Source organism: Desarmillaria tabescens, assembly GCF_030435595.1.
Source record: "Desarmillaria tabescens strain CCBAS 213 chromosome Unknown EV420scaffold_42, whole genome shotgun sequence".
Classification (NCBI taxonomy): Eukaryota; Fungi; Basidiomycota; class Agaricomycetes; order Agaricales; family Physalacriaceae; genus Desarmillaria; species Desarmillaria tabescens.
The window spans coordinates 365,982-393,362 of NW_026848341.1; the positions used below are offsets into that span (position 1 = coordinate 365,982).

The 27,381-nt window shown below is 49.1% G+C and overlaps 11 protein-coding genes across 11 annotated transcripts; 5 read left to right on the plus strand and 6 right to left on the minus strand.

Moving 5' to 3' along the window:
- Positions 1 to 4: 4 nt before the first annotated feature.
- Positions 5 to 5,694, plus strand: EV420DRAFT_1751017 (uncharacterized protein; the record flags this gene model as incomplete). The annotated part of the gene is given in 23 exon segments (XM_060480353.1): positions 5 to 259; positions 316 to 974; positions 1,042 to 1,251; positions 1,271 to 1,398; positions 1,447 to 1,509; positions 1,562 to 1,615; positions 1,664 to 1,687; positions 1,737 to 2,208; positions 2,268 to 2,379; positions 2,427 to 2,468; positions 2,527 to 2,778; positions 2,832 to 3,030; positions 3,080 to 3,226; positions 3,279 to 3,411; positions 3,468 to 3,711; positions 3,771 to 3,898; positions 3,952 to 4,104; positions 4,155 to 4,196; positions 4,249 to 4,437; positions 4,485 to 4,642; positions 4,701 to 4,832; positions 4,882 to 5,052; positions 5,106 to 5,694. The coding sequence occupies 23 exon segments, from the start codon at positions 34 to 36 to the stop codon at positions 5,692 to 5,694; spliced, it is 4,527 nt and encodes a 1,508-aa protein (XP_060326486.1). The 5' UTR covers positions 5 to 33.
- A 48-nt stretch (positions 5,695 to 5,742) lies between these two features.
- On the minus strand, positions 5,743 to 6,567 carry EV420DRAFT_857020 (uncharacterized protein). The gene is made up of 5 exons (XM_060483749.1): positions 6,475 to 6,567; positions 6,319 to 6,429; positions 6,155 to 6,262; positions 6,012 to 6,108; positions 5,743 to 5,960 (listed from the first exon to the last, which is right to left on the minus strand). Exons 1-5 carry the CDS (start codon positions 6,523 to 6,525, stop codon positions 5,791 to 5,793), a joined length of 537 nt encoding a protein of 178 aa, XP_060326487.1. The 5' UTR covers positions 6,526 to 6,567; the 3' UTR covers positions 5,743 to 5,790.
- A 1,896-nt stretch (positions 6,568 to 8,463) lies between these two features.
- Positions 8,464 to 11,012, minus strand: EV420DRAFT_856969 (uncharacterized protein). The gene is made up of 4 exons (XM_060483748.1): positions 10,057 to 11,012; positions 9,936 to 10,005; positions 9,238 to 9,887; positions 8,464 to 9,189 (listed from the first exon to the last, which is right to left on the minus strand). Exons 1-4 carry the CDS (start codon positions 10,897 to 10,899, stop codon positions 8,752 to 8,754), a joined length of 2,001 nt encoding a protein of 666 aa, XP_060326488.1. The 5' UTR covers positions 10,900 to 11,012; the 3' UTR covers positions 8,464 to 8,751.
- A 19-nt stretch (positions 11,013 to 11,031) lies between these two features.
- EV420DRAFT_1622326 (RNA12 protein-domain-containing protein) lies at positions 11,032 to 14,295 on the plus strand (the record flags this gene model as incomplete). The annotated part of the gene is made up of 17 exons (XM_060475796.1): positions 11,032 to 11,118; positions 11,167 to 11,225; positions 11,277 to 11,562; positions 11,614 to 11,700; positions 11,750 to 11,861; positions 11,926 to 12,023; positions 12,074 to 12,137; positions 12,190 to 12,336; positions 12,393 to 12,635; positions 12,688 to 12,917; positions 12,967 to 13,134; positions 13,184 to 13,241; positions 13,295 to 13,464; positions 13,520 to 13,699; positions 13,749 to 13,851; positions 13,907 to 13,972; positions 14,027 to 14,295. The coding sequence occupies 17 exons, from the start codon at positions 11,032 to 11,034 to the stop codon at positions 14,293 to 14,295; spliced, it is 2,427 nt and encodes an 808-aa protein (XP_060326489.1).
- EV420DRAFT_856763 (nucleolus protein) lies at positions 14,183 to 15,362 on the minus strand. Its single transcript, XM_060483747.1, has 5 exons — positions 15,035 to 15,362; positions 14,967 to 14,981; positions 14,722 to 14,912; positions 14,608 to 14,666; positions 14,183 to 14,556 (listed from the first exon to the last, which is right to left on the minus strand). Exons 1-5 carry the CDS (start codon positions 15,331 to 15,333, stop codon positions 14,332 to 14,334), a joined length of 789 nt encoding a protein of 262 aa, XP_060326490.1. The 5' UTR covers positions 15,334 to 15,362; the 3' UTR covers positions 14,183 to 14,331.
- Positions 15,347 to 16,903, minus strand: EV420DRAFT_1567660 (tetraspanin). Its single transcript, XM_060474129.1, has 5 exons — positions 16,661 to 16,903; positions 16,439 to 16,604; positions 16,150 to 16,388; positions 15,896 to 16,101; positions 15,347 to 15,741 (listed from the first exon to the last, which is right to left on the minus strand). Exons 2-5 carry the CDS (start codon positions 16,581 to 16,583, stop codon positions 15,636 to 15,638), a joined length of 696 nt encoding a protein of 231 aa, XP_060326491.1. The 5' UTR covers positions 16,584 to 16,604; positions 16,661 to 16,903; the 3' UTR covers positions 15,347 to 15,635.
- A 365-nt stretch (positions 16,904 to 17,268) lies between these two features.
- On the plus strand, positions 17,269 to 18,183 carry EV420DRAFT_1567668 (multi protein bridging factor 1-domain-containing protein). The gene is made up of 6 exons (XM_060474130.1): positions 17,269 to 17,453; positions 17,498 to 17,499; positions 17,571 to 17,640; positions 17,695 to 17,777; positions 17,830 to 17,992; positions 18,049 to 18,183. Exons 1-6 carry the CDS (start codon positions 17,369 to 17,371, stop codon positions 18,090 to 18,092), a joined length of 447 nt encoding a protein of 148 aa, XP_060326492.1. The 5' UTR covers positions 17,269 to 17,368; the 3' UTR covers positions 18,093 to 18,183.
- Positions 18,184 to 20,031, minus strand: EV420DRAFT_1567670 (gamma tubulin). Its single transcript, XM_060474131.1, has 11 exons — positions 19,941 to 20,031; positions 19,724 to 19,890; positions 19,490 to 19,672; positions 19,249 to 19,431; positions 18,984 to 19,169; positions 18,900 to 18,932; positions 18,785 to 18,877; positions 18,622 to 18,747; positions 18,450 to 18,565; positions 18,333 to 18,396; positions 18,184 to 18,280 (listed from the first exon to the last, which is right to left on the minus strand). Exons 1-11 carry the CDS (start codon positions 19,987 to 19,989, stop codon positions 18,257 to 18,259), a joined length of 1,224 nt encoding a protein of 407 aa, XP_060326493.1. The 5' UTR covers positions 19,990 to 20,031; the 3' UTR covers positions 18,184 to 18,256.
- On the minus strand, positions 20,032 to 21,782 carry EV420DRAFT_1567675 (Extradiol ring-cleavage dioxygenase, class III enzyme, subunit B). Its single transcript, XM_060474132.1, has 6 exons — positions 21,249 to 21,782; positions 21,069 to 21,199; positions 20,808 to 21,022; positions 20,619 to 20,757; positions 20,162 to 20,569; positions 20,032 to 20,123 (listed from the first exon to the last, which is right to left on the minus strand). Exons 1-5 carry the CDS (start codon positions 21,643 to 21,645, stop codon positions 20,393 to 20,395), a joined length of 1,059 nt encoding a protein of 352 aa, XP_060326494.1. The 5' UTR covers positions 21,646 to 21,782; the 3' UTR covers positions 20,032 to 20,123; positions 20,162 to 20,392.
- EV420DRAFT_1567686 (uncharacterized protein) lies at positions 21,770 to 23,093 on the plus strand. Its single transcript, XM_060474133.1, has 6 exons — positions 21,770 to 22,005; positions 22,059 to 22,070; positions 22,119 to 22,230; positions 22,281 to 22,575; positions 22,626 to 22,784; positions 22,832 to 23,093. The coding sequence occupies exons 1-6, from the start codon at positions 21,865 to 21,867 to the stop codon at positions 22,854 to 22,856; spliced, it is 744 nt and encodes a 247-aa protein (XP_060326495.1). The 5' UTR covers positions 21,770 to 21,864; the 3' UTR covers positions 22,857 to 23,093.
- A 57-nt stretch (positions 23,094 to 23,150) lies between these two features.
- EV420DRAFT_1647534 (Muskelin N-terminus-domain-containing protein) lies at positions 23,151 to 26,128 on the plus strand (the record flags this gene model as incomplete). Its single annotated transcript, XM_060478048.1, has 13 exons — positions 23,151 to 23,334; positions 23,393 to 23,412; positions 23,465 to 23,474; positions 23,525 to 23,702; positions 23,757 to 24,069; positions 24,107 to 24,529; positions 24,588 to 24,722; positions 24,809 to 24,841; positions 24,892 to 25,100; positions 25,154 to 25,477; positions 25,529 to 25,582; positions 25,644 to 25,887; positions 25,928 to 26,128. 13 exons carry the CDS (start codon positions 23,151 to 23,153, stop codon positions 26,126 to 26,128), a joined length of 2,328 nt encoding a protein of 775 aa, XP_060326496.1.
- Positions 26,129 to 27,381: the final 1,253 nt, after the last annotated feature.

Below are 27,381 nucleotides of genomic sequence, written 5' to 3' on the forward strand. Positions count from 1 at the left end.
TCACGTTTTCTTTATGACACCCATGTCGCGTCCATGACTTCCCCTAACCAGACAAAACGTCCTGTCCTCCGTGTGCAAATAAACCAGATTGATTATTCGCTGGAAGCACCAGGTCCTTTTGACAACTCAAATCTTCCGAAAGTGCCCGTTCTCCGTATTTATGGGCCTTCGTCGACCGGAAAAAAGACGTGTCTGCATATCCACCAAGTGTATCCTTATTTTTTCATAGAGTATACAGGTAATTTTAGTGCTCGGCAGGGTATGTTTTTGTTGAGTATTCATACTTCAAGTTATATACTGACAATGTCTATTTAGTCAGACAATACGCCGCCAAATTGACACATTCATTAAATCACGCAATTGCTATCTCCTTCAAACGTTCCCCCCAGTCCAGGTCACAATACATTCGCGCGATAATTCTAGTGAAGGGAGTCCACTTTTATGGCTTTCACTCTTCCTATGCGCCGTTTCTCAAAGTCTACGTCATGGACCCAGGTCTTGTCAGTCGCATCGTGACTTTGCTGCAGTCCGGAAGCATTATGAGCACCCGATTCAGCGTCTACGAAAGTCACCTCAGCTACCCCCTTCAGTTCCTTTCTGATTTCGGACTTTACGGATGCGGTTGGATCGATCTTGAAAAAGTGTATCAGCGTGGCGTAGACGAAGATGAAGAAGACATGACCTTCGGACGCTCAACTTCATTTCGCCAATCACGCTCGCCACTAGAAGTTGATGCTCAGGCCTATCATATATTGAACAGACACGCTCTTGCTGCGCGCAACCTTCATCATGAACTGAAGATTCCTGCACCCCCAACTCCTAATGAGCCACTTGTCCTTGGTGTTAGAGAACTCTGGGATGATGAAAGAAGGCGCCGGGCTGCACGGGGCCTGCCACCTTCACCCGAACTTCCTGTTGATCTCAGCAGTTCGTCCAGGGGCTCTGGCGGTGAATGGGTTGCTGAGGACCAGGTGGTGGGAAGAAATCCAGAAACGAATCGAAAATGAACGACATCAAGAACCTCCGATGATTGATCGGAAGGAAGGTTGGGAAAAATGGGCGATGACAACGTTTCAGAGTGTCGAAGCCCTGTGGGAAGACTCTTATAAGGTTTGGAAACCTGAGGGAGCAACCAGCAGACATGATGAACGCCAGCTGTCTAATTCAGAGGCCAATGGGCTGCCAGACGATAGCACAGACGACGTTGATGTCGACATGGCAATGCTTTCAAGCCAAGAGATGACAAAAAATGTACAGATAGAGGAAGAAGCATGGGACTAAAATGCTAGACCAAGAGCAGAACGACGCCGAAGATGACGACGAATACAATTATGACGAACCCCTTGACGAAAATCGTTCTGTAAATCGAGATGAACCCAAGAATCAAGACGATGAGGAGTACGTTTGCTTCGTATTCCTCTTGCATATCTACTCATCATCCTGCAGCCCGTTTAAGGGATCCCCAATGGACACTGAACCAGAGTATACCAATTTAACACTCACGCCAAGGTGCTCCTCCAACCGTAGTATCCACTTAGTATCTCGCTAAATGCAACCCCAGCCCTTCAAGTTCGGGATCCTCCACTCCCCCCGAGAGACTGTCTCCGTCACCGAGGTAGATCTACGCTATACCCCGTTAGACAAATCTCATCATGTCTTTTAGTCTCTTAAGAGGAAAATCTCAAACGTTCGTCATCGGATATCCCTTTGACAAATTTGTTTATAACTTACTACAGGAAGAATGGAATCGTCACTCACTCGCAGTCTCATAATGAATCTGCTTCAAGCTCACCTATGAAGAGAACCTTCACATATAATTCACAGCATACCTTGAAATACGCACCCAACGCAAACGGCTTTGAGTACGCCCGTCAACCGCCATCTACATCCGACCTTCTAGGAAGTCTTCAGGCACACAACCTTCCCAGCAAGATCTACCGTGACCCTTATTATTCCAAAGAAATTGATGCTCCTGAGCGACCTCGAGAATACGCGGGATTGGTATATCATCTGAAGGGCGGCGAAGGCATAAAAAACCTCCCAGCCTGGGAACCTATCAGACCTGTGAATAATCTTGTCGAAGCAGGTGACATACAAGGTTGGGAATACGCAGGACACCCGCCCAGTGTGATCTCAGTCAAAGCCTGGTTGAAATCTGACGAAGGGAAAATACTGACCGGCGGACAGGATGTTCGGCAACGATCTCAAGTAAGTGACAGATATAATATGCCACCCTTTCACAGTAATAAATCACATATACCACACAGATCGAAGGCCCTACCCAGGCAAACGTCTACAACATCAAGACTACTCCAGTAGACACAGGCTCCGTTTCTCGTGAAAGACCTGACATGTCAGTCTTTTCATTAGAAGTATTTGGTAGGTTTTACTACCTTTGTATCGAAAAGTACCAATGCCTTCTCAAGCACCATCACGAGCTGGTAGACTGTCCGACCCGGATGAAGATGGTGTGTTATTATCTGATCAGGCATAAATACTGCACTAACTGTTTCGGTCCTGTACTAGCATTGGCAGCAGTCTTCTACTCGTTTCAAGAGACGGAAGAAAAGGCTTACAAATCAGGTATCTTTGCTATAGAATCACAACAGTTCAGCCCCCTTCAAATACGCGACTTCGTTATCGAAAAGGTTGATAGCGAGCTTGATCTTATCAATGCCGTCATCGACACCGTCTTGGATTTAGATCCAGACATCGTTGTCGGCTGGGACGTACAGCTCTTTTCTTGGGGATATTTTTCTGCTAGGGCGGCGGTATATGGTATGCATTCTCGTCCTTGGAGTGCTAGATCTGTCTCACAAGAACACCTACAGGCCTTGAGGTCTCTGAGTTGATTTCGCGCGCCACACTACCAGGTCGAAGAAGCGGTTCTCTCCAGTGGGACACTCGGAAGACTTCCACCTTTAAGGCTGCAGGTCGTCATGTTCTTAATGTTTGGAGAGTTATGCGTTCGGAACAGAATTTGAGTTCATACACTTTCGAGAACGTGGTTTTCAATGTTCTTCGACAAAGGTCTGTATCACATATATCTGCTTTCATACTGCTGACGACAACGTTCCAGGACTCCTCATTATTCATCCTCTACTCTTACCAATTGGTACCGGGGCGAAAGACCTATGCAACTGGGCATGTTATTTCGCTATTTTTCGTCTCGAACATCAATGGTACTCGACATCCTAAAGTCCGTCGACGTCATTACCAAAACCGCGTAAGCTTCTACCTCCCTTTTCTGCCTATATAAATCAATTCTTTGCAATCAGAGAATTTGCCCGGGTGTTCGGCGTAGATTTTTTCTCTGTCATCAGTCGTGGCTCTCAGTTCAAAGTCGAATCGTTTATGTTTCGTATTGCCAAACCAGAGAGCTTTGTTTTAATTTCACCCAGTAAAGCTGACGTACGTTCGTCCTGCAAGCTTCCTGCTCGTAATAATGACCGATTGCGTATGACTAGGTGGGGAAACAAAATGCTGCTGAATGCATGCCTCTGATAATGGAACCCCAGTCGGCATTTTATACCAGCCCTGTCGTTGTGCTTGACTTTCAATCCTTATACCCTTCTATCATGATAGCATATAATTATTGTTATTCTACATGCCTAGGAAGAATAATCGACTTCCAAGGACGAAATAAATTCGGTGTCACGGACCTCGAACGTACACCGGGTTTGCTGGAAAAACTTCGGGATCATATCGAAGGTGAGTGGTTCCGCACACTTCTTATTTACAGCGCGACTGATGCCGTCGCTTTTCGTCAGTTGCAGCAAATGGTATCATATATGTCAAACCTGAAGTCCGCAAAGGCTTGCTCGGCCGTATGCTGGTCGAGTTACTAGAAACACGAGTAATGGTTAAGCAAGCCATGAAAGGTGTCAAGGAAGATAAGGTAGGCTTCTTTGTGTGTCCAAAATGTTCCGCCTGAATGCGCTATGATTCTAGGCCCTGAGGCGCATTCTGGATGCTCGACAGCTGGGACTGAAGTACATCGCCAATGTTACGTATGGTTACACCAGCGCGACATTCTCTGGTCGAATGCCTGCTGTCGAGATCGCGGACAGCATTGTTCAAAGCGGCCGCGAAACGCTCGAAAAGGTTCGTCAGCAGCTAGAAATATTGCTTTTCATCACCCAAATGATTTGCAGGCTATTATGCTTATCGATTCGACTCCTAAATGGGGCGCTAAAGTAGGCTCTCATAATGACCTCGACAATACAATCAAGCTGAAGTCATTTTTAGGTCGTTTATGGCGATACAGACAGTGTTTTTATGTTGGCGGATCAATTTGCCTCCCTGATAGCATTTACTTACAAATTTACTAGTTATTTGCATGGAAAGACCAAAGAACAGGCGTTTCGCATCGGACAAGACATCGCTGACACCATTACAGCTCTGAACCCTGCCCCCATCAAGCTGAAGTTTGAGAAGGTACGTCTACATTTGTGTTCGATATTATGGATTCATGAAGTCAAAAGGTATACCTTCCATGTGTCCTAATGGCCAAGAAGCGTTATGTGGGGTATAAATACGAGAGTATAGATGAAACAGAGCCTACCTTTGACGCGAAAGGTATCGAGACCGTCCGTCGGGATGGTGTTCCTGCCCAACAGAAGATGACCGAAACCTGTTTAAAGTAACCGATTAATTACTCTGTTCCTAACAGATACCCAGACTGAAGACCCTCTGCCCAGGATCCTCTTTCGCACTCAAGACCTCAGCAAGGTTAAAGACTACTGTTGCAGGTCATGGTCGAAATTGCTGGGAAACAGGGCATCGGTTCAGGACTTCATATTTGCGAAGGAAGTCCGTATGGGAACATACAGGTTAGCTTCCGAATGGGGGATCCTTTTCTGCACTCTGATTTCCATGTAGCGACAAAGTTCCACCGCCGCCGGGCGCAGCCGTAGCAGCGAGACGTACACTACTGGATCCACATCACGAAGCGCAATACGGAGAGCGCGTACCGTACGTGATCTCCCGGGGACCCCCTAATACACGACTTGTAGATCGAGCAATGGAGCCTCTCGACCTGCTGAATAACCCGTCAGTTTCTCAATAGTATTTTTTACCGCGAGTCACTGAGTGCAATATTGCAGTCATGCCTCCCTTGATGCAGAATACTACATATCGCGAGTGCTCATTCCACCTTTGGAACGAATCTTCAACTTGGTAGGCGCAAACGTACGACAGTGGTATGATGACATGCCCAAGTTAAAGCCTGTTGGAGAGCGTCCTGCTTCACCGTCGAAAAAGAAGCCCGAACCCGAAACCATCGAACGACTGAATATCGACGAGCATTTTGGCAGTTCGCTGTGTCTCACATGTGGTTCATATGCACCGGAAGGTGGATCAGAATTACCTGATTCCGCAGCATTGCAACTAAATATTCTGACAGGAATCTGCGACGTATGCCGTATGGATACTCGAGCCACTATGGCCGGCGTCCTGAATCGCATCAATATGATCGAAAAGCGGTTCTTGGATACACAGAAAGTCTGTGCTTCGTGTGCACAGATGCCTGGAAGCGAAGATATACGCTGTGAATCATTGGATTGCCCCTGGTTGTTTGCGAGGAAGAAAGCAGAGAGCAAGCTGAACACGCTAGATACACTTAAGGATTTGGTACATGACTTGCAGCTAGATGCTTTGGAAGACGAAGAAGCCGAAATAAACGAATTGAGTTGATCTATTAACAGACATCTGGCTTCAAAGTTCAGTCCATCGAGATACCGTTGTCCGCGAGCCTCATTAAATAGAGAAGACGCAAAACATGGTTATCCATCATGCTGTTTGGTACGGGCCCGGTGCAGGCGGTGGCGGCGACGCTGGATTGGATGGACGATGCGGTACGGCAGCTGGTCCTCGTGGCGCGGCTGGAATTGCGGCTTCCTCGTCTAAATTCTGATACCCGTCTCTTCCTGTTGAAGTGAAGCCTCCAGGCATAGACCAAACTTAGTCGACCAAATAAGTCTCTCGGAAAACGTAGTGAATACAGAACACACCAGTAGGGCCGCTCAAATCATTCCCACGCAGACCTAGTCCTCCAAATGTCGCTCCTCGCTGGCGAACTGCAAGTCCACAGGCAGCAAGGGTCGGAATCTGTACGTGTCAGCACAATTGTGGTCATGGACAGAAGACCTCGCACCTTTAGAATGAGGAGAAGAATGCTCAAGAACTTGATGAACCCATTTTGTCCATGATTAGCCATCCATACGATATCCCAGAGCATCGAGCCAGCCAAGAAGCCTGTGAACTGGTCACGGGCATTGCATGAGCGAAAAAGAAAAATCCGAAAGTTGAGTACCGCACGTTCTGTAGAGCTGAAACAGATTCGGTGTTCTCTTGTCCATATAGCCCATAGAGGAAGAGAGGGAAATTATAGAATGGTGCTGAAAACGCAGATACGGTAAAAGACAAGACCTGGGAATCATTGGTAAAGGAAACACAGAGAATAGAAGAATTTACCGCCCCGCCAAGGAGAAGTTTTGATGGATCAAGGCCTTGGACGAAATCCATAGTGGTAGTAGGACGGAAGCAACACCGGAATGCGTCTGTTTGGCTCGCGTGGCAAACCTATGTGTTCTTTCTTATTCAGGTAATCACCGCCATGGTCGACAATTGAAGCGCGAAATGCGAGAATGGCTGTTTAATATGATACATGCAAACAATGATTATATGGATAGCAAGGTTCGTAGAAAAAAATAAAGATGTATCGACTCTAGCCTTCAGCCAGATATATGATGATGTATGTGCGGCCTTGAGCCTGCAAAGGAAAACCTAATGTGATACAGTTTAACAAACAATTCCTAAGAACGGAGGACAGATGATTGCCAACAAGACGGATGATGTATGTATGTATGTATTGCGATTGATAGATAATGGTTGAATTTGCGTACGATGGAAAAGCACGGAGAGAAGAAAATCTTGAGATGTATACGCATGTTTTTTTTTGATCGCTAAACGTAGCGGACACGTTTACCGCTTGGCACCCCTTCGGTTGGGCAACTTCTTGATCTGCCTCACACCACTAGGGGGCGCAGAGGGTGCAGCACCAATGGTGAACAGCGTTCCACCGCTCGACGGTACTGCTGGGGATGTGGATGTCGCCCCGAAAGGATTGGACGGTCCACCAAAGCCGCTGCCTCCGAAACCTGTGCTAGGAACTGAGGGGAGGTTGGTGCTGCCGGTTGCGGGGGAAGCTGGCTGAGACCCAAAGGCAAATGGATTCGTAGTCGTAGGTGCTGCCGCAAACGTGAACGACAGGAGAGGGAGTATTAAACGTCGACGGGCTATTAGGTGCCGAAAGCGGCCCAGAAGGGAAAGTGGTCGTACTGCCATTAGATGACCCCCCAAAGCCGAATCCTGATCCTGATCCCGTAGCAGAATTGGGTGATTGGAAAGAGAATGCCCCGGCCGTTGAAGGTCGAGGAGGTTCTTCACTGACTTTACGAGTAAATGGAAAGCCGGACGAGGAACCCGAGGATTGACCGAAACCACCAAACCCTTTATTCTCCTCTGGCTTATTCTCCTTTGCGAAGGGATTGGAAGTTGTGGTTGTCGCTCCAAAAGTGAAGGTTGGAGTCATTGACCCTCCAGATTGGCCAAAAGACGAAGTACCGCTGGTATTGTTGAATGACGGGAACACACCTAGCGTAGGACGAGGCTCAGGCGATCTTGGGAGCGCTAGTGATTTGCATATCCCTCGTGGGACTCTCATCCATCTTGATCTCCTGATCTTGATTTGGTGGTGTTACCGGGCGGGTATTCGTTGCTGCAGCGCCAAACGAAAACGGTTTAGAACTATCGCCAGATGCAGATCCACCCCCGAAAGAAAATGATGTCGCAGGCGCCGATGTCGGCGTCTGGTTAAAACTAAATGACGGCTTCTTGTCAGCGTCCGAGATTGGGGGTGTGCTTGGGGTGGCACCAAAGCCAAACATGGATGAAGAACTGGGCTCATTCTTTTTGTCGCTTGAGCTTGATCCAAAAGCAAACGACATGGGGGTAGCAGCCCCGCTGTCTTTCACAGTCGTGACCGGTCCGAAGGAAAATGGTGGCTTTGGGGTCGGCTCTGCCTTGTCTGCCGGCGCATTAGGCGCACCGAACGTGAACGCTGTGTTGTTATTACTTGCACCAGGGGCCGAGCCTAGAGAAAATGGCAATTGAGACGTCATCGCTGGTTTGCTTGAGGATGTATCACCGAACGATATAGCAGGTGTACTGGGCGCAGCGGGTGCCGGAGTACTACCAAAAGCGAACGTAGTAGCGGTGCTCGGTTTGGGCGCTAAATCAACCACCTGTGTCTGCTTTCCAAAGAACCCGTTTGTTTTCGGTTCAGAATTGTTGGAGGTTTGGTCAAAGCTGAACGCGTTCGAGTCAGCGTTCTCTTTCGTCGCATTATTACTGCCGAAGGTCAAAGGCGACGGCTTCAAAACCTGCTCTGGTTCAGCTGTCTTCGCAGGTTCAATGCTAAACAAGGGCGGCGCTAGGGTTGGCTCCGCAGCACCGGAACTTTCCGGGGTAGCACCATTGGCGAAAGAGAACGATGGAGGTTTGAATGAGCTCTCGGCAGGAGTGGCGGCAGGAGTGGATGCCTGAAGTCCGTCATCCAGTTTGGCAGACCCGAAAGAGGCGAACGGTGTGGTTGTCCCTGTACCGCCCCCCTTGGTATCTGAGCTAGGAGCAGGGGGTTTCCCTACAATGTCCTCCTTCTTGCCTCCGTTCCAAAGGGTATTGTCGGCATCACGAACCGGAGCAGACGGAGCCGGCGTGGCGGCCGGCGGACTGTTGCGGCGTTAGACTGAACGGCAAAGAGGTAGGCGCGGAGGCTGCCGCCGCTGTCAATGTCATCGGTGGCACCACCAAAGGGGTCGGGGCTAGAGTCTTGCTTGTAGCAAAGAAATCCGGGATGCCACCATTGGTCTTCGGCAGAATTTCGGTCGTCGATGAAATCGCAGACAGAGAGTCGACCTTCGGAAGGATATCAGGAACGGGAGCTGGGGGAGCCGGTGGCGTAAAGGGGGAAGCCGTAGTGGAGTCAGCTTTTGAACCGTTAGAAGAGGCAGCGGATAACACCGAGGGGGTACTGGATTGGAAAGAGGATATCGAAAAGGGTAGTGATGGAATGGGTGGCTCCTTGGCTTTCGACGAGTCCGACGCAACATCTGGAGATTTGTCGGTCTGTTCCCTTGTCAGCTTAGGGACTGAAGTTAATGAGCGACGACTTACATCTTTAGCAAAATTAAACCCAGCTGGGATGTTGAACATAGGTACATGTTTTGCTGCCTCTTCCATCATCTCCCTTTCTTTCTTGGATTCTTCCTCCCGCCTCTCTTCCTCACCATCATCATAAACCGCAGAAAACCCGTGTTTTCCTGGCCGAGAAGGACGATCGATATGGTTGCGTGAAGTAAAGGTACGACCGACTCGAAGCGACGAGCTGGAAGGCATTGTTGACTGCTTCTCTGTTGCCTTAGAAGTCTTTGGCTGACTGTCTGGCAACTTGAGCTCTTCCCGATCCTTGTTGATCTCTGGAAGGGTTTCACTCGAAGGTCGGTCTTCATTCATGGATACATCACCGTTCAACTCGCCCTTAGATGACGCAGTTTCTTCTTCAACGTTGGCGTTCCTGCTTCGCGCAAGATGCTTTTTAATGCCCGCGTCACCTGCATATGGCTTGGTGTGGTTAGCTACCTTTGCCTTGGCAGTACGTCCTCCGGGCATTCGCTGATAGGACTTCTTGCGAGAGAACATATCTGTAGCATCCCCGGGAGATAATGTGAGGGTGCTGTTTTCTCGGAGACGTGACGGCTTAAGGGGGGTTCTGTATACATCCAACTCATGTAGGGTACGCTCTGCGACGGTTGCTGGACGAGGGGCTACACAATACTCGTTATGAAAGCCAAAAAGGACACTTCGAGACGAACCTTTCACGGACGTTGACTGAGAGCCAAAAAGAAGAGAACTGGAACTATGCTGGCGCACAGGAGACTGAGTCTGTGAACGAGGAATCAGAGAAGCTGTCGGCAATGACTTGCATGGACTCACTCTTCTCTGGGTATCGACAAGTGAGCCCAGAGTGGCCTGGGGCTTGCTCGCCTCTGGAGCAGGACCACGGACGAAAACGGGTTTGGAGCCAAGAGATGAGATTGTGGGAGGTTCAGAACTATCGCGCACAGGCTGGGGCGTGACTGAAGTGCGGATACGAAATCCAAGAGGAAGAGAGGTATCGCGAGGTTGGGATACGGATGAACGCAAAAACGAGCCTGACGCTGATTCCGTAGACATATCTCGAGCAGCAGCAGCATCATGCAAGGGCGGCAAGACGACACTTTTCATGGTAACGTCACGAGAAAGGCGTCGAGTGATTGGATTCTGAGGTGGATCGATGGACATGGTACGGCTAAACTGGTTTCGCAAGGGAGACAGAGTAGTGCGAGGCTCATTACGGGGAATATCAGAAGTAGTGGTCGCGGGTAGCGTAAGTGAGGATGAACGATTGGAAGGGTCGTTTGATAAATAAGAGGGGTGAAAGAAAGATTGGAATGCAGAGCTGGGTGGGTCGAGATAGCCGCTTTGACCGCTTGCCGTATGCGGTGGAGGCTGCGATGCCGCTCTATCCGGACTACGGAGCCTCAGACGCTTTGGCGGAGCAGGCCCATCATCGTAGCCATCGACTGGCTCGTTTTGCTGGCCGTCGAGGCGTCTCCGCTTGCCCATCTCATCCTTGGAGTCATCAAACTCTTCGGACCCGCTAAAAAAGCGGGCAAGCGGTTTTGGCACGTAATTCTTGACGGAATTGAGAAAAGACGAGTTTCTCCGGGTCAGCTGCCTAGCGCCAGTCGCCCTCTGCAGACGTCGACCGTCGTCTTGGGAGGATGAACTTGACATGACCGCAGGAAACAAGGATTGATGTCACACGTCGTGACAGCTGTGGTCACATCTCTCACATTTTTGATGTGCCTGAGCAGGTGCGCGTGACGTCAGACTCGGCTCGGACTCGCCGTTCTCTTTCTTATCGCCATGTTGCGAAATCTGCCTCATGGACTCCGGTCTGTTGTACTGCTGAGGAGAGGTGTCAGGCAGTTGTCAGAAGGTCCCGTTGTTGAGGTACGTTACCTTGTGTTGACATGGTTATTGCCTCAACAATGATATCAGACGAGAGAAGGTTGCGTTTTTGTTGACTCGGTTTTTCCAATACAACTTGGCAGATTCGAGTATGTATCGTATTCTGATTAAGACACATTCTAGTTCTGATTGTTCTGCAGTATTCGGCGTTATATTGGTCTTCTTAGAGAAGAAGGCCTTGTTCAATCGCTACGTGACCGTCTTTCTTCAGTAAATGCCCACGGCTTTCGCATCACATCCTTAGAGCCGCATCCCAAGGACGGCGGTGTCTTTATCCGCTTCGCCTACAAGGCTGATTCCGAGAATGCCCTTGAAACTATAGAGCAAGAACTTAAGCGCAAAGTACACGATCATGGCGGTCCTCCGTCCTGGCTTGGATTGGGTTCAGGCAATGTCTGGCTGGTCAAAGGGATACCATGGAATGAGGCGCGTAACATGCACATCTTCAGTTGCTGCAAATGCTCATCTTACCTATAGGATATGTACCATTTCGCCTCCCCGATCGTCAAAGTCGCGTTTGAAGGACCAGATATCCATCAGGAATCTCTATACAAGCTTCTGCGCGTATGACCTTGCCTGTCTCCGGTTCTATGTACCTGACTATCTGCTCTAGCCCTATGGCCGCATCAAAGACATGACAGATCCCATTCCTGTGCCTGCAGGCTCTACCCGCTTCTCAACTGTCTCCTTTCAAAAGATTCGCTCCTGCTGCAATTGCGCGAAATGTCCTCCATGGCTTTGAAATGTCTTCGGGTAATACTGTCACCAGGTTGAGCACAAAATATGAAGATCCTATTCGCGTACACGCCGTTCGAGACTGGCTATCAGGTCACCCCAGGATTGTATTGCCCGTTGTAGTATTTCTGTTGGGTACATTGACGTATACTGTAAGTGTCACCCAAACCGACGCTCTCGTGTCTACTTATTCGTCCTTTAGATTTTCGATCCCTTGCGCTCCCTCATGATACAAGGAAAGGTGGAAGACTGGTTTGATGTCCAAGGTCGGTTGTTATAGCCGGCGTTCATATCAAACAAAAGCTCAGTTTCCTTCAGAGTTCAAATTCTATCAATGGCTAAGAAAACATACACTTGATCGATTATATTCAGTTTCGAAGGTCTCTCCATTTACCGCAAACGATGGGTGGAAGGAAAGAAAGGAGGCTGAAGCCGCAGTTCGAGCATATCTGGCGGAATTGCCAAGTATGTTATGCCACCCGCTATAGTACTCATCCCTGAAGGCCTAAATTATCTTCTAGCAACTATCACTTTTGTTCACGGTCCCCAAGGTAGCGGGAAATCTACTATGCTCCAGACGGTTCTGAACGATACCGACCGAAAATCGCTTACGATCGACTGTGGATCTCTACTTCAATCCAGTTCTGATGCCCTGTTAGTTAGAGGGTTGGCCAAACAAACTGGCTATTGGCCATTCTTCTCCTTCCTTAATTCTGTGAACCATTTATTAGACCTGGCAAGTATGGGTCTCATTGGTCAAAAAGGTGACTTAAACCAGAACAGTTGTACTTTTTACTCATTCTTTTGGTTCGCAAGCCGGAATGAGTACGTCATTGGTGGAACAGCTACAGTCGATCCTGGATGTGACTGAGAATGCACTAAAAAACATCGGTTCGTCGCATCGACGCACTCTTCACAAGCAGACACGCCTGGCGGAAAAGGAAAGGTTGAAGGCTGCAGAAGAGGAGGCCGCACTGCGCAGAAAGCAAGGCAATGGTAGCTTGGATGGTACTGCCGAAAGTGGGGTTAAGAGCGAACTCGGTACAGTATTGGCCGCTGATGCATGTCTGACGAAGACTGATTCCGAGATTCCAGCCGAAGAAAAAGCTAAGCAAGAAGCGGAAAGCACAAAGTGCTGAGGACATTGAGGCTGTGGAATCATTGCCTATCGTGATTATCAAAAACTTCGAAAGAGGCCCAGGATATGGCGACGAGTTGCTGAGCGCCCTTGCTAAATGGGCTGCTAGGCTTTCAGAACACCAGGTATACGGCTCTCGTCTAACGCACTCCCTTTGATTTAATTGTTGGTCAGATTGCACACGTCATAGTCGTCAGCGATAACAGAGAAAACATGAAGAGTCTTACTAAAGGTATGGCTGCATTTAGGATGAACACCTGTATACTGATCTTCCAACTCCACCAGCCCTTCCTTCGAAGCCTCTTAACTTGATAGCCCTCGATGATGCTGATACAGCCAGCGCTTTGGCTTTTGTGAAACATAAACTGAAGGATGCTGACATTGACTTGCAGTTTTCGTACGTACAGACCACGTACCTGGAGAGACTAGGTGGACGATCGAGTGATTTAGAAACTGTACTCCTTGCTTTCTCTGTAACATGCTCCTCTCTGATCGCCCAACGTTACACAGCTTATTCATAAAGTCCGCAATGGCCAACAAATTGAGGAGGCTGTTGAGGATATCATTAATCGGGGCGTTGGTGAAATCCAGAAAAGCGCTTTTGGGGATGATGAGGATGATGCGAAGCGTCTACCTTGGACGAGAGAGCAAGCGTGGATGGTTGTGAAAAAGCTTGCGAGTCAGCCTGAGGTCTGTCTTTCGTTGAACAACTCTCCTTGTCCGTTCATAGCGTTTCCAGATTTCGTATTCTGAGGTTCTCTTGGATTTCCCTTTCAAAAGCGATGAGACACCTCTGCGGAATATGGAGCATGCTGAGCTCATTTCGATTGGAACGCACTTAGGTGACGTTAACTCTACCCCCCTTTTTATGAATGGCATAATTTATATAGATGTTAGGTCGCCCATCCACCATCAAGCCAGGCAAACCTATCTTCAAATGGGTATTCCAGCGCTTAGAGAAAGGTAATATTTTTCTGGTTGATCTATCCTCGAAAGGATTCTCACTTTGATTCATAGATGCCATCTTCCAGGCGACTCAGGATCTAGCGTTTAATGAGAAAGTCATCGCCACTGCCGAAACCAGCATTAAGGCATACGAACAAGAGCTCTCGACCCTCAAAGACATGGGAGCGGACACGAGTTTCTGGTCCAACCTCGGCTCTTCGTCGGTACTTTCACAGCGGGCAAAATATCTTCTAAACAAGGCTAAGGCGGCACAAACTAAGGTAGAGACACTGGAGAAGCAAAATTTGTTGTTGAAGAAAACGCTGTCGCAGCGGACATGACGTTTTGTACGATAAATATACATAGAAACACGGATTTTACAGCAACACGCAGAAATTATTCCGATTTCCCTGTCGCAAGACCGACTTTTTTGTGAAAGCGTCCTGCGCTGCCTCTGGGTGCTCTTTTGTGTACAACCAATAAGCCATCTTTCCTGTTTCTTTCCATCTCTGCTTGACTTCCACAAAACCAACGGCACGCATGATATCTCGGAGGCGGTCAAAGTCCAAGTAGCGTGAATTGGTCACACACGGGAGGGGAAGCTAAGATGTGTAAAATTTGATGTCAGGATTGTTGAAGGTAGAAGAACGTACTGCCAGAAAGAGCTTCCCTCCATAAGAAAGCATACTATGAGCCAGACGCAGCATACGACCTACATAAGCAGCAATGAGAACGAACTTGCTAGGCACAATAATAGGTATGCTCACCCCGATCTTCTGCCCTCGGAACAAAGTTGAGAACGAGGCTCAAACTGATAATATCCCACTTCTCGCGGTTCTCCTCTTCGTCCATGAGCAGGAAATCCTGTTCGATAATAGCGGGATGGCGGGAATGCAGGTCCATGGGCGTCGCGTCGATCCATGAGGAACAGGATTTGTAGTTATCCGGGAGGAGGGCGCTGCGAGTAGATTAGCCTGGGGCCTAGAGAGGAATGGGAAATACGTGTGTTTACCCTACTTCGAGTAACCTTCAAAGGGGAAGAAAATAAGGATACCGTTTGGAGAGAAACAGGTAACGTACTTGTGTTTTTTCTGTTCGTATCCGAGCTCCTTCAACCACCCAATAAGCACCTTCTCACTACCCCCTCCTCTATCTTTGCCCTGTCCAATAGCCGACATGCTCTGGTAACACTCGATCCCTCCCAGCGCATCGATCTGACGCTGGATTGCCGCTAGTTTCTGGGCATCCTTCAGCTGGGCTTGTTGTTTCAGCAGGACATGGAACTGTCGAATGACTGTCCGGCTGGCTTGGGGCTTGCTTCCTGAGGGAGTGCTAGTAGTAGTAGTAACGGGTACTTTTCTCTTGCGAGCTTTGGGCATGAATCCACATCAAGGCCGGAAGAAGGGTGCGAATTTCAATTGAGACGTTGATCAGCATTATTGTAATAAAGCGGCCCCAACAGTGGTTATCTGTATTGCAATGGCATAAAACAAAACAATGGTGCTGAAAGATTTTATACAAGAAAGTGAATGTTTACCCGTAAAATACTTCAGTATAACATCTAACAATAACGAATGAAGAGAGGAAAAGCAGACAAAGCAAGAGAAGGGAGAAGAAACCACGGGGAATAGAAAATATTTGGGCGCTTTTCTAAGGGTAATGGGTGGTCGAGTGGTTCATCTCAAACGAATCCTCTTCCTCCGCGCTTTGCGTCGATCTTCTTGAAGCGTTCCTCTTCCTTCCTCTGCGGCGGAATGAGTACCAAGAGAATGCATAACAAAAATGCACTAACCTTGTTTATGACACATAAAGATGCGAGGAGAAGACAGAGTACGATCGCCATGAAGCCGTAAACCTAGACAATAGTTAGCTATGGGGCAGATACACACAATCACGGTCTTTTCCGTACAGTGCTATTAACGGAACTAGTGAGCGCCGGACAGGGTTTGAACAAACAAAAGGACGTACGTGAATATATTGTTGAGAGTCATATCCGCGAAAGCAGTGATGGGGGTAACACAAAAGAACTTGGCATTACTATCGGCAGCTGAATCGAGCGTGTTGAGAAAGTCGACTTGGGATTGGGTGCAGTGAGTGCCACCGATCTCCTGGTTATCAGTGGCGTTGAAGTAACCGCAGCAGTTAAACTGCAGGGACGTCAGAAAGATGCACTCCAAAAGATGCGGCGAACTAACTTGGTCTTGGAGACTGATCCTATTGGCAGCGCTCTGTTTAACCCACAGGTCATGGTAGTTTGCACGCTCGTGTAACGTGAAGAACCAGACAAAAGTACCAATGACTATGATGCCAAGCGCATCTAGCACCAAGGCATAATTGAGGATAACGAAACCGATGGTAACGTGGTTCCGCTGGATGACGGCTACGATGGAGATCGCAAAGGTGACGAGCAGTGCGACGGCGAGGACAGTGCCGGCTGAGCAGTAGGGTTAGGGTTTCGGAAAGAAAGTGCTAGCGGCGACGGACCTGTGAGATCAGCATTCGAGAGCACCATGTTCATGAGTATGTTGGGTGCCCGCCATACGATGGAGAGGGCGAGCGAGACGGCGCCGGCTGCGAGAAGGCAGACGTCGAGAAAGGCCCATATGCCCATCAGCTTCTTGGACACCATTGTGATTGCTTGCTATGTAGGCTATCATAGTAGAATGAATACCTGGCCATCAGGTGTCCAAGAAGAAGCAGACGCACTTGTTGGAAAAAGAATGACTCTTCCAGAGAGGAAACACGAAAGGCAGAAGATACAGAGGCGGCTGTAGCACCAGGCAAAGTGGTTGGAAGGAGAAATAAAACGAAAGAAAGGACGTTCAACGTCGTGCAGAAGAGGGACTGCAAAGGCAAGGGACGGTGAGCCTGCCTCGAACGAAGAGAAAGAAGGAAAGAGGTATTTACTTGCCAACGTCTCCCACGGAACGGAAATGATCGTTTGATTACCTATGCATGCCTGATGGACTGTTTATAGTGGTTGTCATGACCACGTGCGACCCATCGGCTACTACTGGACCTTTTCATTCATTCATAGGGGCCTTATTATTCACGGTACAATGAGGGTCTAGTTCGCACCTTGGGAACGACCACTAAGCCAAGTAATTGAGCCCAAAGTAAGGCATGAAATACCCGCCATCAGCGGTAAGCGCATGGCTGTCCGACGACGAGCATCACGCAGTCTAGACTTACATACTTAAGATCAACAGCTTCAAGGAGCTTCACCTTCCGGTCATTTATTTTTGAAGACAATAATCATAATAGGCAGGAGGCTTTCCATAATTAGCATTGCACAGGATTTGTCACCCTCGCCTCCGAAATTGCTCGAAGTTGCCGGATTTGAGTCGGAGTCAATGTGACCGTGACGAACTACACTCTCTTCTTCATCTACCACTACCTACTACAACTATTATCATGAGCGACGACTGGGACACCAAAGTCGTAATCGGCTCCAAGCGCCAGGTGGCCAAAGTCACCAAGAAAGATTCAGACCTCAACGGTATGTACGCGTGTACCCCCAAATTTCCCCGCATTTTTCGAATTCTCATTTTTCCGTCCAGCTGTGCGTCCCGAGCGGTACCCCCTCCCAGCGAGCTAAACTCACTTCTTAAGACAGGCCAGGAGAGCAGGCGCCGTTGTAGGCACCGACAAGAAGACGACAGCGGGTGGTAACAAAGCCCATCAGGGTACGTATTGCGTCCAGCGCACCGCACCACTCCCTTTGCCAACCTCATCCACAGGCACGGACCACCAGCGCATCGCAAAGCTTGACCGTGAAAACGAAGTTGCCCCTCCCTCAAAGGTCCCTCCGTCTGTCGGTCGCGTGCGTACTCCATGTGTTGTCCCTCCCCAAAAGACTCATCATCATCAAATAGGCCATGCAAACCGCACGGATGGATCTCAAGCTCTCGCAGAAGGACGTTGCTCAGAAGATCAACGAGAAGCCCTCCGTCCTGCAAGACTATGAATCAGGAAAGGCCATTCCCAACCCCCAGATCCTCGGCAAACTCGAACGGGCCCTTGGTGTAAAACTTCGGGGTATGTGCGCTCTGGATGACTCATACTCCACGTCACTGACTCTTGACTCTTTGTAGGCTCCGGGATTGGGGAAAAACTGGGAGGGCCCAAGAAGTCATAAGCATCTTGTTCTCTCCCACCCCTCGGCCCTTCATGTAGACTACGTTGTCATGTTTTGTTGAATAGATGCTTTTAGCCATTTGGATGAGATTACTTATTGTGTGCGATACTACAAAGAGATACAAGGGAGATAAATATCGGAGATGCGAATGGAACGGAATCGGATCATGATGCGTCCTCGGGACCACCCTGAAATCAATGTCATCACTTTGCAGCCATTCATACAAGAACTTGCACTTACATATGTGATGTAGTCAGGACTCTCACAAGCCTTGTACTCTTTCAATAGCTCATCACACGTTGCTCTGCATGAGAAAATCAGTCAAGACCCGACAACAACTGCCAATGAAAAACATACCGTGCATCATCGAATTCCTCCAGACCATTCTCGAACATCTTCTCCTTCTTGTACTGCTCCATGAACGCATTCCGCTTTCTCAGCCTGTCAAATTGGTCGAGCATGCGTTTGAATAGCTGAGAAAGGAAAAGGTTGAGTATGAAATAGCAATAGGAAGATAACACACACGCACCGAGGCAATACTCGTATGATTAGCGAGCATCAAACCGCTAACACGATGATTCGTCTGTATATAAGGCGATCTCCGCGTCAGCGCTACCTGTATCGAAGCAGGACCCCACGGGATGAAATTCGCGAGCTGCCGTTCTCGAATTCGTAGGAAGTGACTGATGCACATCGGTCGGATCGACGTCTCCCTGGATGATGTTCAGTATAGAGATATAACACGCTGTTTTGCTGGGTGTTGTGGAGACCATGCGGTTCTTGGGCTTGCAGGAGACGGCGCATCACGTCTAGGACGGTCGTTCGTCGGATGGGTTTTGCCTAGGATGAATTTAGCGTGGACAATGATGCAGGTGCTGGGTAGTGACGCGCCTTGTCAATTTGGTCGCTGGTAAAGGGCGTGTAGGAGGTCATCAAGAAGTGGCACCGGGGCGTGGGGATCAAAGACGCGATTATCCCGACGAGGTCGTTGTTCATGTACCCAGGATATCGAAGTGTTTGTGTGCTAGCTGCCATCACAGTCGATACCAGCTGATTCGTCTGATCAAACGTCGGAGTCTGCACATGCAGCCTATCCGCCGATATCCTTGCCAACGCGCCATTATCCAGCACCACCACCGGAATCCGCGTGGTTCACGAGCCGCTTGAGCGTGAGAATCGAGTTGTACGGCTGCACGACGACGTCACCTTCCTGGGCGTTGGGAAAGACGCTGTATGTCTGGATGAGCTTCTTGGGGAATTTGTCGTTGAGGCGTTCGAGGAGGAAGGAGCCGAGGCCGGAGCCTGTTCCGCCTGCTATTGAGTGCATGAGCATGAAGCCCTGGGGGTTTGGTGTGGGTTGGTTATGAGGGAGAAGGGGAGAGGGTGGGTAGGCGTACCTCGAGCGAGTCGCTCCCTTCAGCTTCGCGGTCGATCATCTCCATGACTTCCTCGTAGATCCTCTCTCCCGCTGCGTACCCCTGCGCCCAGTTGTTCCCTGCTCCACCGCCGTCCTTGGAGACGAATATGTTTTCGGGGTTGTAGAGGTTCGCATAGGGTGAGGCTAGGATATTGTTGATGACCTTGAAGGGAGGGGCTTAGTGGAGAAGAAAGAAGGAGTGGGGTTCACTCACCCGCGGTTCGAGATCGACGAGGATAGCGCGTGGGATGTAGTGCTCGTCATCAGCCTGGTAGAAGAACACATCTTTCCTGTCGCCTCCTTCGGTGGCCCATTCCTCGAGGATGCCTTCTTTGTTGATGCCATGCTCGGCGCAGAGGCGCTGCCAGTACACGGAGCCCACTGGTTTGAGGTTAGATGGTGAGGTAGACGCAACAGGAGGAACTTTTTACTTTGATTGCCGCATTGGCCTAGTTGCACTGTCACGATTTCGCGGGGCATGGTGGGTGGTGGAGGACGCGAGAAACGCGTGAAGCAAGGCGTTGCCAAGCATGTGTCAATTATCTTGAGTTACTATTTAGGCAATGACCGCCCGCTATTTTTTATCAAGGGCAGATTATTATACGATAAAAAAAATACAAAGGTAGGAATAAGCGATTAGATAAGCTGAAACTGATTTACGCTCCCACAACGAGCAGGATGCGGATACGACTGAACTTGTAACAGTTTCCATATCGACATCGCGTGAACCCGACTGATGCTCAGACACTGAGTCTTGCTTAAGCAACGAGTATGGTCAAAATCGCAAAGGAGCTGGCCAAGGGAAGAACCACGCCTGAAGCCAGATCGGAAACCACACGAGATATCCCTCGTTAAATAATTAAAGATTAAACAAACTGAAAATTCACAATCCGAATGCTATGGTGGGTATCCCATACAACGCATTCAGAACCTTCACTTTGCCAGATTCTGCAGCTCCAGCCGCGATGTACAACGGGACAAAGTGTTCTTCTCTGGGGTTGGCTGCACGGAATCCAGGGTGCTTGGTTAGGTTAAACATGGCCTGTTTCCGTTCCTCAGGCTACAGACAGAGAGTTAGATCTGGGCGCTATTAAAGGACGAGGACGTACCTCCGATTTTGTTACAGCATCTAGAATGGCCTTGTCAAAGTCCTTGACAATTGGCTTTGCTGAATTAGGATCAAAGGAGGAAAAGTCGCGTAAATTGTGGATAGGTAAGCCTCCGCTAAGGACGAGTATGCCTTCTTCCCTAGAGGAGAGATGTATCATTGAATTGAAGAGGCATGTGTGAAATCTAACCTCAACGCAGCTACGGTCTTGCCGAGCTTCCAGTTGGCTTCGGGGGACAAGGAGGAGTCGATGGAGACTTGGACAATAGGCGTGTCCATAAATTCTTCACCAAACATATATCTGAATGGAACAAAGACACCGTGGTCTAGTCCAGGACCTTCGAAGCCACGTCCATCTTCGCCGCGAGATTCGAGTTTGGTGGTGGTGCGGACGAGATAGTTGGCCTGAAGGATGTCAAAACGCGGTGATTTGATAGACGATACTGCATACCTCTTTGTACAACTGCACGATTCGCTGGGAGATGCCTGAATCACCTTTGGACCTAAACTTCAATTTATACAATTCAGCTGGGAAGCCATAGTAGTCCATTAACAACGGGTTCTCGGAGCCATAGTCGGTTACTATAAATGGGTGTGAGGAGACGCAGGGATGTGATCGCCGGACACACACCTAGTCTCTCGCCCAAAGTCTCCCAGTGGGCGCTGAACACGACAATTCCGCGGGGTTTGTACTTTTGCAATAATACCGGACCAAAGTCTTTGAGAAACTTAGCAAGAGGACCCTTGGGGCCCTGCCAATCTGTGAGTCCCCCACCGTGGCCGAGATGCTCCGGGTATGCGAGAAAGGGACTGCCGTGAGCGTAGAAGAAAGCGGGTATGTTATCCGGAGTGGATGGGAGCGAGTCCAACGCGGCTTTCCATTCGGTTTGGTTCATTGGAAGGGATGACGTCATGATGGACCGGATGCTTTGGACTCGGAGGTACGTTTGAAGAAGGTTATACGGGGAAGGAGGAATGATGGCGGATATGGCAGACAGTAGAAAGAAGAGGATGAGTTTTATGGACATGGATTGGGTGGATTAGTGGTGTGCATTTATAAACAGAGGATTTGACCTGAACACGATTACGCGGGGTGACTAAGTTTGCGATGTCATCCTGATAAAACCCGACTATCGCAGCCAATCACGTACATCGGGTTTCCCGCCCCGTTAGCTTGGATCCTTACCAAGTTTAATATATCCACCCTCTCAGGATACGTGGCAGACCCCATGAAGTCTTTATAAGCCATGCCAGAGGAAACTAACCAAGAAGACTACGAGCTTTTGCTTCCGCCGGGACAGGAAGACGACCACACGATGGGTCAGGAAGAGCAACTTGTCAAGCCAGAGGTCCGGAATGGCGATGTTGTAGCTTTGTATACTGCTTTGGTATGTCCAACAATTCTGGTGTAGCATTGCAGAGGTAATCATTTTGTTGGCAGGGCGCGACGGCGGTATGTCTTTTCGTCTGCGTTGGCTATCCTCGTTAATATCGTCTATAGTTCTTCCTAGTTGTCTCTTGGATCACTGTCCTCATCAACGACCCCACAAGCGTCGCATGGTTCTCTTTACACCCCACCCTCCAGTCCCTGGCTTTAAGTTTCATCATCTACGGTTCGCCAATCCCTACTAAGTATCACCTCGCCGGCGCTTAAATCCAACAGGTATCCTAACCCTCCAACCCACCTCTCATCCCAAAACCAAAGCCGCAGGGTTGAACCGCCATCAACTCGCCATCTTTGTCTGCGCGTTCCCCATAATCACCCTCGGGACGTTTGCCGTGTGGTGGAACAAACATATTCGCGATCACAGTCACTTTACTACTTGGCATGGCAAGTTGGGATTGATGTGTATGTGTTGGATACTCGTGCAGATTGGTGTTGGGGGAGGTAGTGTGTGGTTTGGTGGGGCGGCGTTTGGGGGAGGGATGAAGGCGAAGCTTGTTTGGCGGTATCATAGGTCCGTGCACGGTCCTGGTTGCTGGTATTATGCGTCTGACTTCTGAACAGGATATCTGGGTACATTTTGTTCCCTCTGTTGTTATTGACGGCGAATTTTGGGGGATTGTATTCGCACTGGGGAACAAAGTATTTATCGTTGCCCATGCGCGTACTTGCCTATGCTATTGCGCCGCTTGTAATCCTTGTTGCTGTATACATTCGAGTCAGGTATGCCTATCCTTTTCATGATATTCTAGTGCTAATCGTGCTTGTAGGCCATCCAAGATGAATATCTTCTAGAGGTTTACTCCGCTCATCGCGCGCCTTACCAACTAAAGCTAGGCCAAGCACGACAGAATTGCTATAGTGTAGGACGGGCCGCTCATTATCCTCAGTACAATTTATACAACGTTAGATATCCCTGCACCGTTGATAGTCAATTCGTTGGTGGATGGTAATTACACCTACATCACTTGTATCCCTGGAATTGTAGAAATGTTATTTCAACGCAGTCACATATAAATTTTGAGATTTGAGATGTAAATTCACGGAAACATCGGCACGGTACCTGACTTGGCTTGACCTTTGACCACCATGAAGCCATCCGTTCCGCTCTCATATTCCATCGCCCAAGGCTCTCCTCACAGCGGCCAATATGCACCTGAAAACATACTCGTCGACAATCCATCCGACCAATCAAGCAGATGGAGTGGTGCAGCAACACATGGCGCTACAAAACAATGGATACTTTTACGTCTCGACTCGCTCGCTGTTGTCAGTTGAGTATCCCGAACTCGTTAATAGTGTTGCCCTACTGACATTTTCTGGCAATCAAGAAAGCATAACTTTTGGAAAGGTGCGTTGTCCGTCCGTCTATGCTACGCCATGCTGAATCTGGGGCGGCCCAGCACATTAAAGGTACGTGGTCTTCTCAGCGATATGGATCCGCAACTAAAGAAGCCGTCTAGCTCATCCATGCAACGTGAAGGAATTCCAGATATCCGTTGGGATGACAGAAGACAATATGACTGAAATATTTCGTGGCGTACTCAAGAACGACAGTATACCCGAAACGTTCTCTATTCGACATACCAATAGCTCGGGCGTGTGCTTTCCTACGTGCTTCGTGAAGATAATACCCATATCGTGCGTCCTTGCTGGGTATTCGTGGCTGTATCTTTTCTTACACTCAAAAAACAGCTCCCATTCGCCCTGGTTTTCATCCTTCAATATGGTTCATCTCCTTGGACAGGCATCTCAGACCACGCATATATCCAGAACGTCCAAAAAGAGTATGACGAATTTCGCGAAACAACTGCCCTCCGGCTCATCCTCAAGCACCTCCGGCAACGCCGACTTCTCTCTCCCTACGCAACCATCCTCGAGCGCGCCGGGCTCCGTGTTGAGCATCCCGCTAGTGTCTGAACTTTACGATGCTATCGTTCTGCGCGGGAAGCTGGGACGACGCCGAGCGACTCCTCGTACAAATCTCGGATGCGGGGCTCTTTACGGAGTACCTCCAGTCCTGCCAGCCTCATGCTGTATGGCAGCGGCTCCATGGTACTAATGCAGACGGGGACGTCCCTTGCCCTCGCGGTGGGCACGCCATGTGTATCGACACTGCGCGGAGCATCATCTACCTCTTTGGTGGCTGGGACGGCCAGAAGAGTTTGGATGATTTCTGGGCATACGATATCAAGGATGACAAGTGGCGCGTTCTTTGCCATAGTACCTCTTCAGAGCAGAATGCACCAGGGGCGCGGTCTTGCCATAAGATGGTGTTTGATTCCAAGACTGGGAGTATATATGTGTTTGGGAGATTGGGAGATGGTGATTCGTTGAGGCCCTCTAGCGAAGCGAGGACGGAGACTGCGACTCCTTCGGCTCCTGCTGTGCCCTGTTCGGAATTTTATAGGTATCATACTCGTGGCGCGGATTCTGGGAAGTGGGATTATCTGGCTTTTGATACTGCGGTGCGCTTGGATTGTGGATCTTTGGGTGAGATGAGCTGATGTATGGATATTGTTTCAGGCATCAGGCGGGCCACCGCTGATATTTGATCATCAAATGGTTATGGATAGTGATGCTCAGATTGTGTATATCTTTGGCGGGCGAGTTGTAGACGACGATGTGGCTGTCAAGTATTCGGGACTTTACAGTTACAACGTGCGTCTGAGCAAGTGGAAGCATCTTCAGTAACTTAGTTCCTTTTTGTCTGCTTTCTGTTACTGATTGTGTATATAGTCCGACAGACCCTTCGGGCAAGAACATTCCTTCTCGCTTCGGTGAGTATATTCAGCTCCGTGTTCATTAATATTGGTTAATCTTGCTCTAGGACATTCAATGGTACTCGAGCCAACGACGAAAGACGCTGTTCATCTTTGCTGGCCAACGGGATGATAAGTACTTGTCTGATATGTATGCCTACGACATCGCCACCAACACCGTCACGGAACTATTCTCGAATTTCACTGCTTCTGGAGGACCGGATGCATGTTTCACTCAACGAGCCGTCATTGATCCTCGCCTGAAGGAGCTATACATGTGAGCGTGATAAAATACGATTTTCATGCAATATTTTGATTCCTACGTCCCAGATTCTGTGGTCTTACGCGAGCCCCTCATGCTGGTTCACTGACCGTTCTCCCATCAGAACCGCCGAATTGGGTTTTCCGGTATCATACACGACCGGGACAATGGGTGAAAGTTCTTCCTGAACAGCAGGAGCGAAAGAGTCGCCATCCGTGTCAAGAACCTGTTCCCCGGTATGCGCATCAGGTGGTGTATGACCCAAGTACGAAGACGGTGTTCATGCATGGTGGGAATGCGGGTATCACTGGGGCTATGGAGCGTGCTGTTGATGGCGAGGAAGGCGGTAAGGAGACGCGGCTTGATGATTTTTGGCGTATGAACCTTGTTCGGTATGTCATCGCTTCAGATTTCATCTGTGTTCGAAGGGCTGATTTGAGTAGACCCGCAGTCAAGGAGATTATACGCAGAGCGAAATTCCGACTTCGACAACAACAGTAAGCTGTCGTCCAATTTCGGTTTTGTATGATCGACCGCTCAATTATTCCGTTCTGGTAGGTTCCGGGAAATGAGTGAGACAGTATCCCAAGTAAAAGCTCTAGCGTTCTTGCAAACGGAGGTGTCGAGCGTCGTAGACCACAATGATCCAACAGAAACGGAATTATTCCGGTCCTTGCTCACGCATCTGTTGACGCCACAGTCGCCTACGCCAGTAGCCAAAAAGTACCCGTCGGAGCACGAGGACTCGCCGCCTCGAAAGCGCTCGCGGCCAAATACACCCGAGGATGATACGGACTCGGAAGTATGGACGAACGAGGTGTTCAGCGCTAAGCCTGGTATAGGAATGGGTATGGAGCGTCTATCGATTAATGGTGATTCGCTCCGGCAGGGCTGCGGACCCCGTCGAGTCGGAGGGGGAGATGGACGCTGAGCGGTTTAAGCAGAGGACTGAGGTGTTTGAGGAGCTGTTGGGGTATGTGTCGAGTGGTGCGAAGCAGCCTGGGGGGAGTTTGTTGGATATGGTTGATGCTGATTGTTTGTGATTTGAGTATGTAGACTTTTTCTTTTCTTCTTTTCGATAGTCATTCATTATTCCATGCATTGTATTTAGTATCCTCTGTCGCATTTTGTACTTGGATCATCCTGGAATTTTTGTGGAATTTTTCTTAGATAATTGTGATTGATCTAGGCTTCGTGTGCTTAAAAGTTGACATTCCAGGGACATCAGGTGGCGTCAATCATTCTCGCCGGATTTTCATCTCTCGTCTGACCGAGAATCATAGAGAGATGTTGTGCGTTCATTTGAATTGACTGTCGGGCGCTTGTCTTTCCTGGTGCGACATCCCAGAGTCACTATTGGTGGGCCTAGCCTGTGGCAGACAGGGAATTTGTCGTGGCCATGGACTTAACGGCTGGATTGAAGGGGGGCTCAGGGACGATATTCCAGAGCGCCTTTTCCGCGCCATGATAGCTTTAATTGGAAATCAGCGCCTTCGGGGTTTCGGGCGACGGTGCTGTATTTGAAGCCCGAATATGAGCATGTACTCGTCGAATATATCAGAGTATGCGGTTCGCGGGATTGTTGGTGGGCCTTTACCCCACAACTCGGCGCCGGAAGCGGCTGAAGCGCCAAGGCTGCTGTAAGGAGGTTGGTCCATAATTGTCTATATGATCTTCGTTGTTAATTAATTCATCATATCCGCTAGACTGAAGAGAAGGTCAAGCGTTGAATGGTTGGCGTTGTGGTTGATTCTTCCCTGCTAACGGGTCGTGTTGGAATACAAACCAAATCCAGCCTAGAGCGCATGGCAGAAGGCCAGACCGTCCATTTGTGATGGAGCCGCTTATGAGGCTATACTGAATGCCGTAATGAACCCGGAGTGATATGGTACCATCATCATCATCATACTACCGAAAGGCATGGATACCTTCTGCGACGCAGAGGAGTCTATGTTTAACTTGATCAATATGATGAAGCATTCTTGATACCGAGCGGTTGATTGAACAGCTTGCTTGCTTGGGAGAAGAGGAGAGGGTACTATGTAGTCGTTGTCAGCTCAAGTCCTGCAATCCTCGTTCCTGGGCCTGTTGTTCATTACGGCACTGTAGCAACGCTCATTTGAAGCGCGATCATGATCAATACGGCGCGACGCGCAAGATCACGTGTGATGAGATGGACGTCATGATTTGGCCAGATTTGGACAAGCATGATTGACTTTGATGGGCCGAATATTCGAAATTATTCGAATTTGGTGGATGCCAGGTGGTGATCTGTGTCTGGCCCCGAGCTTGGCGG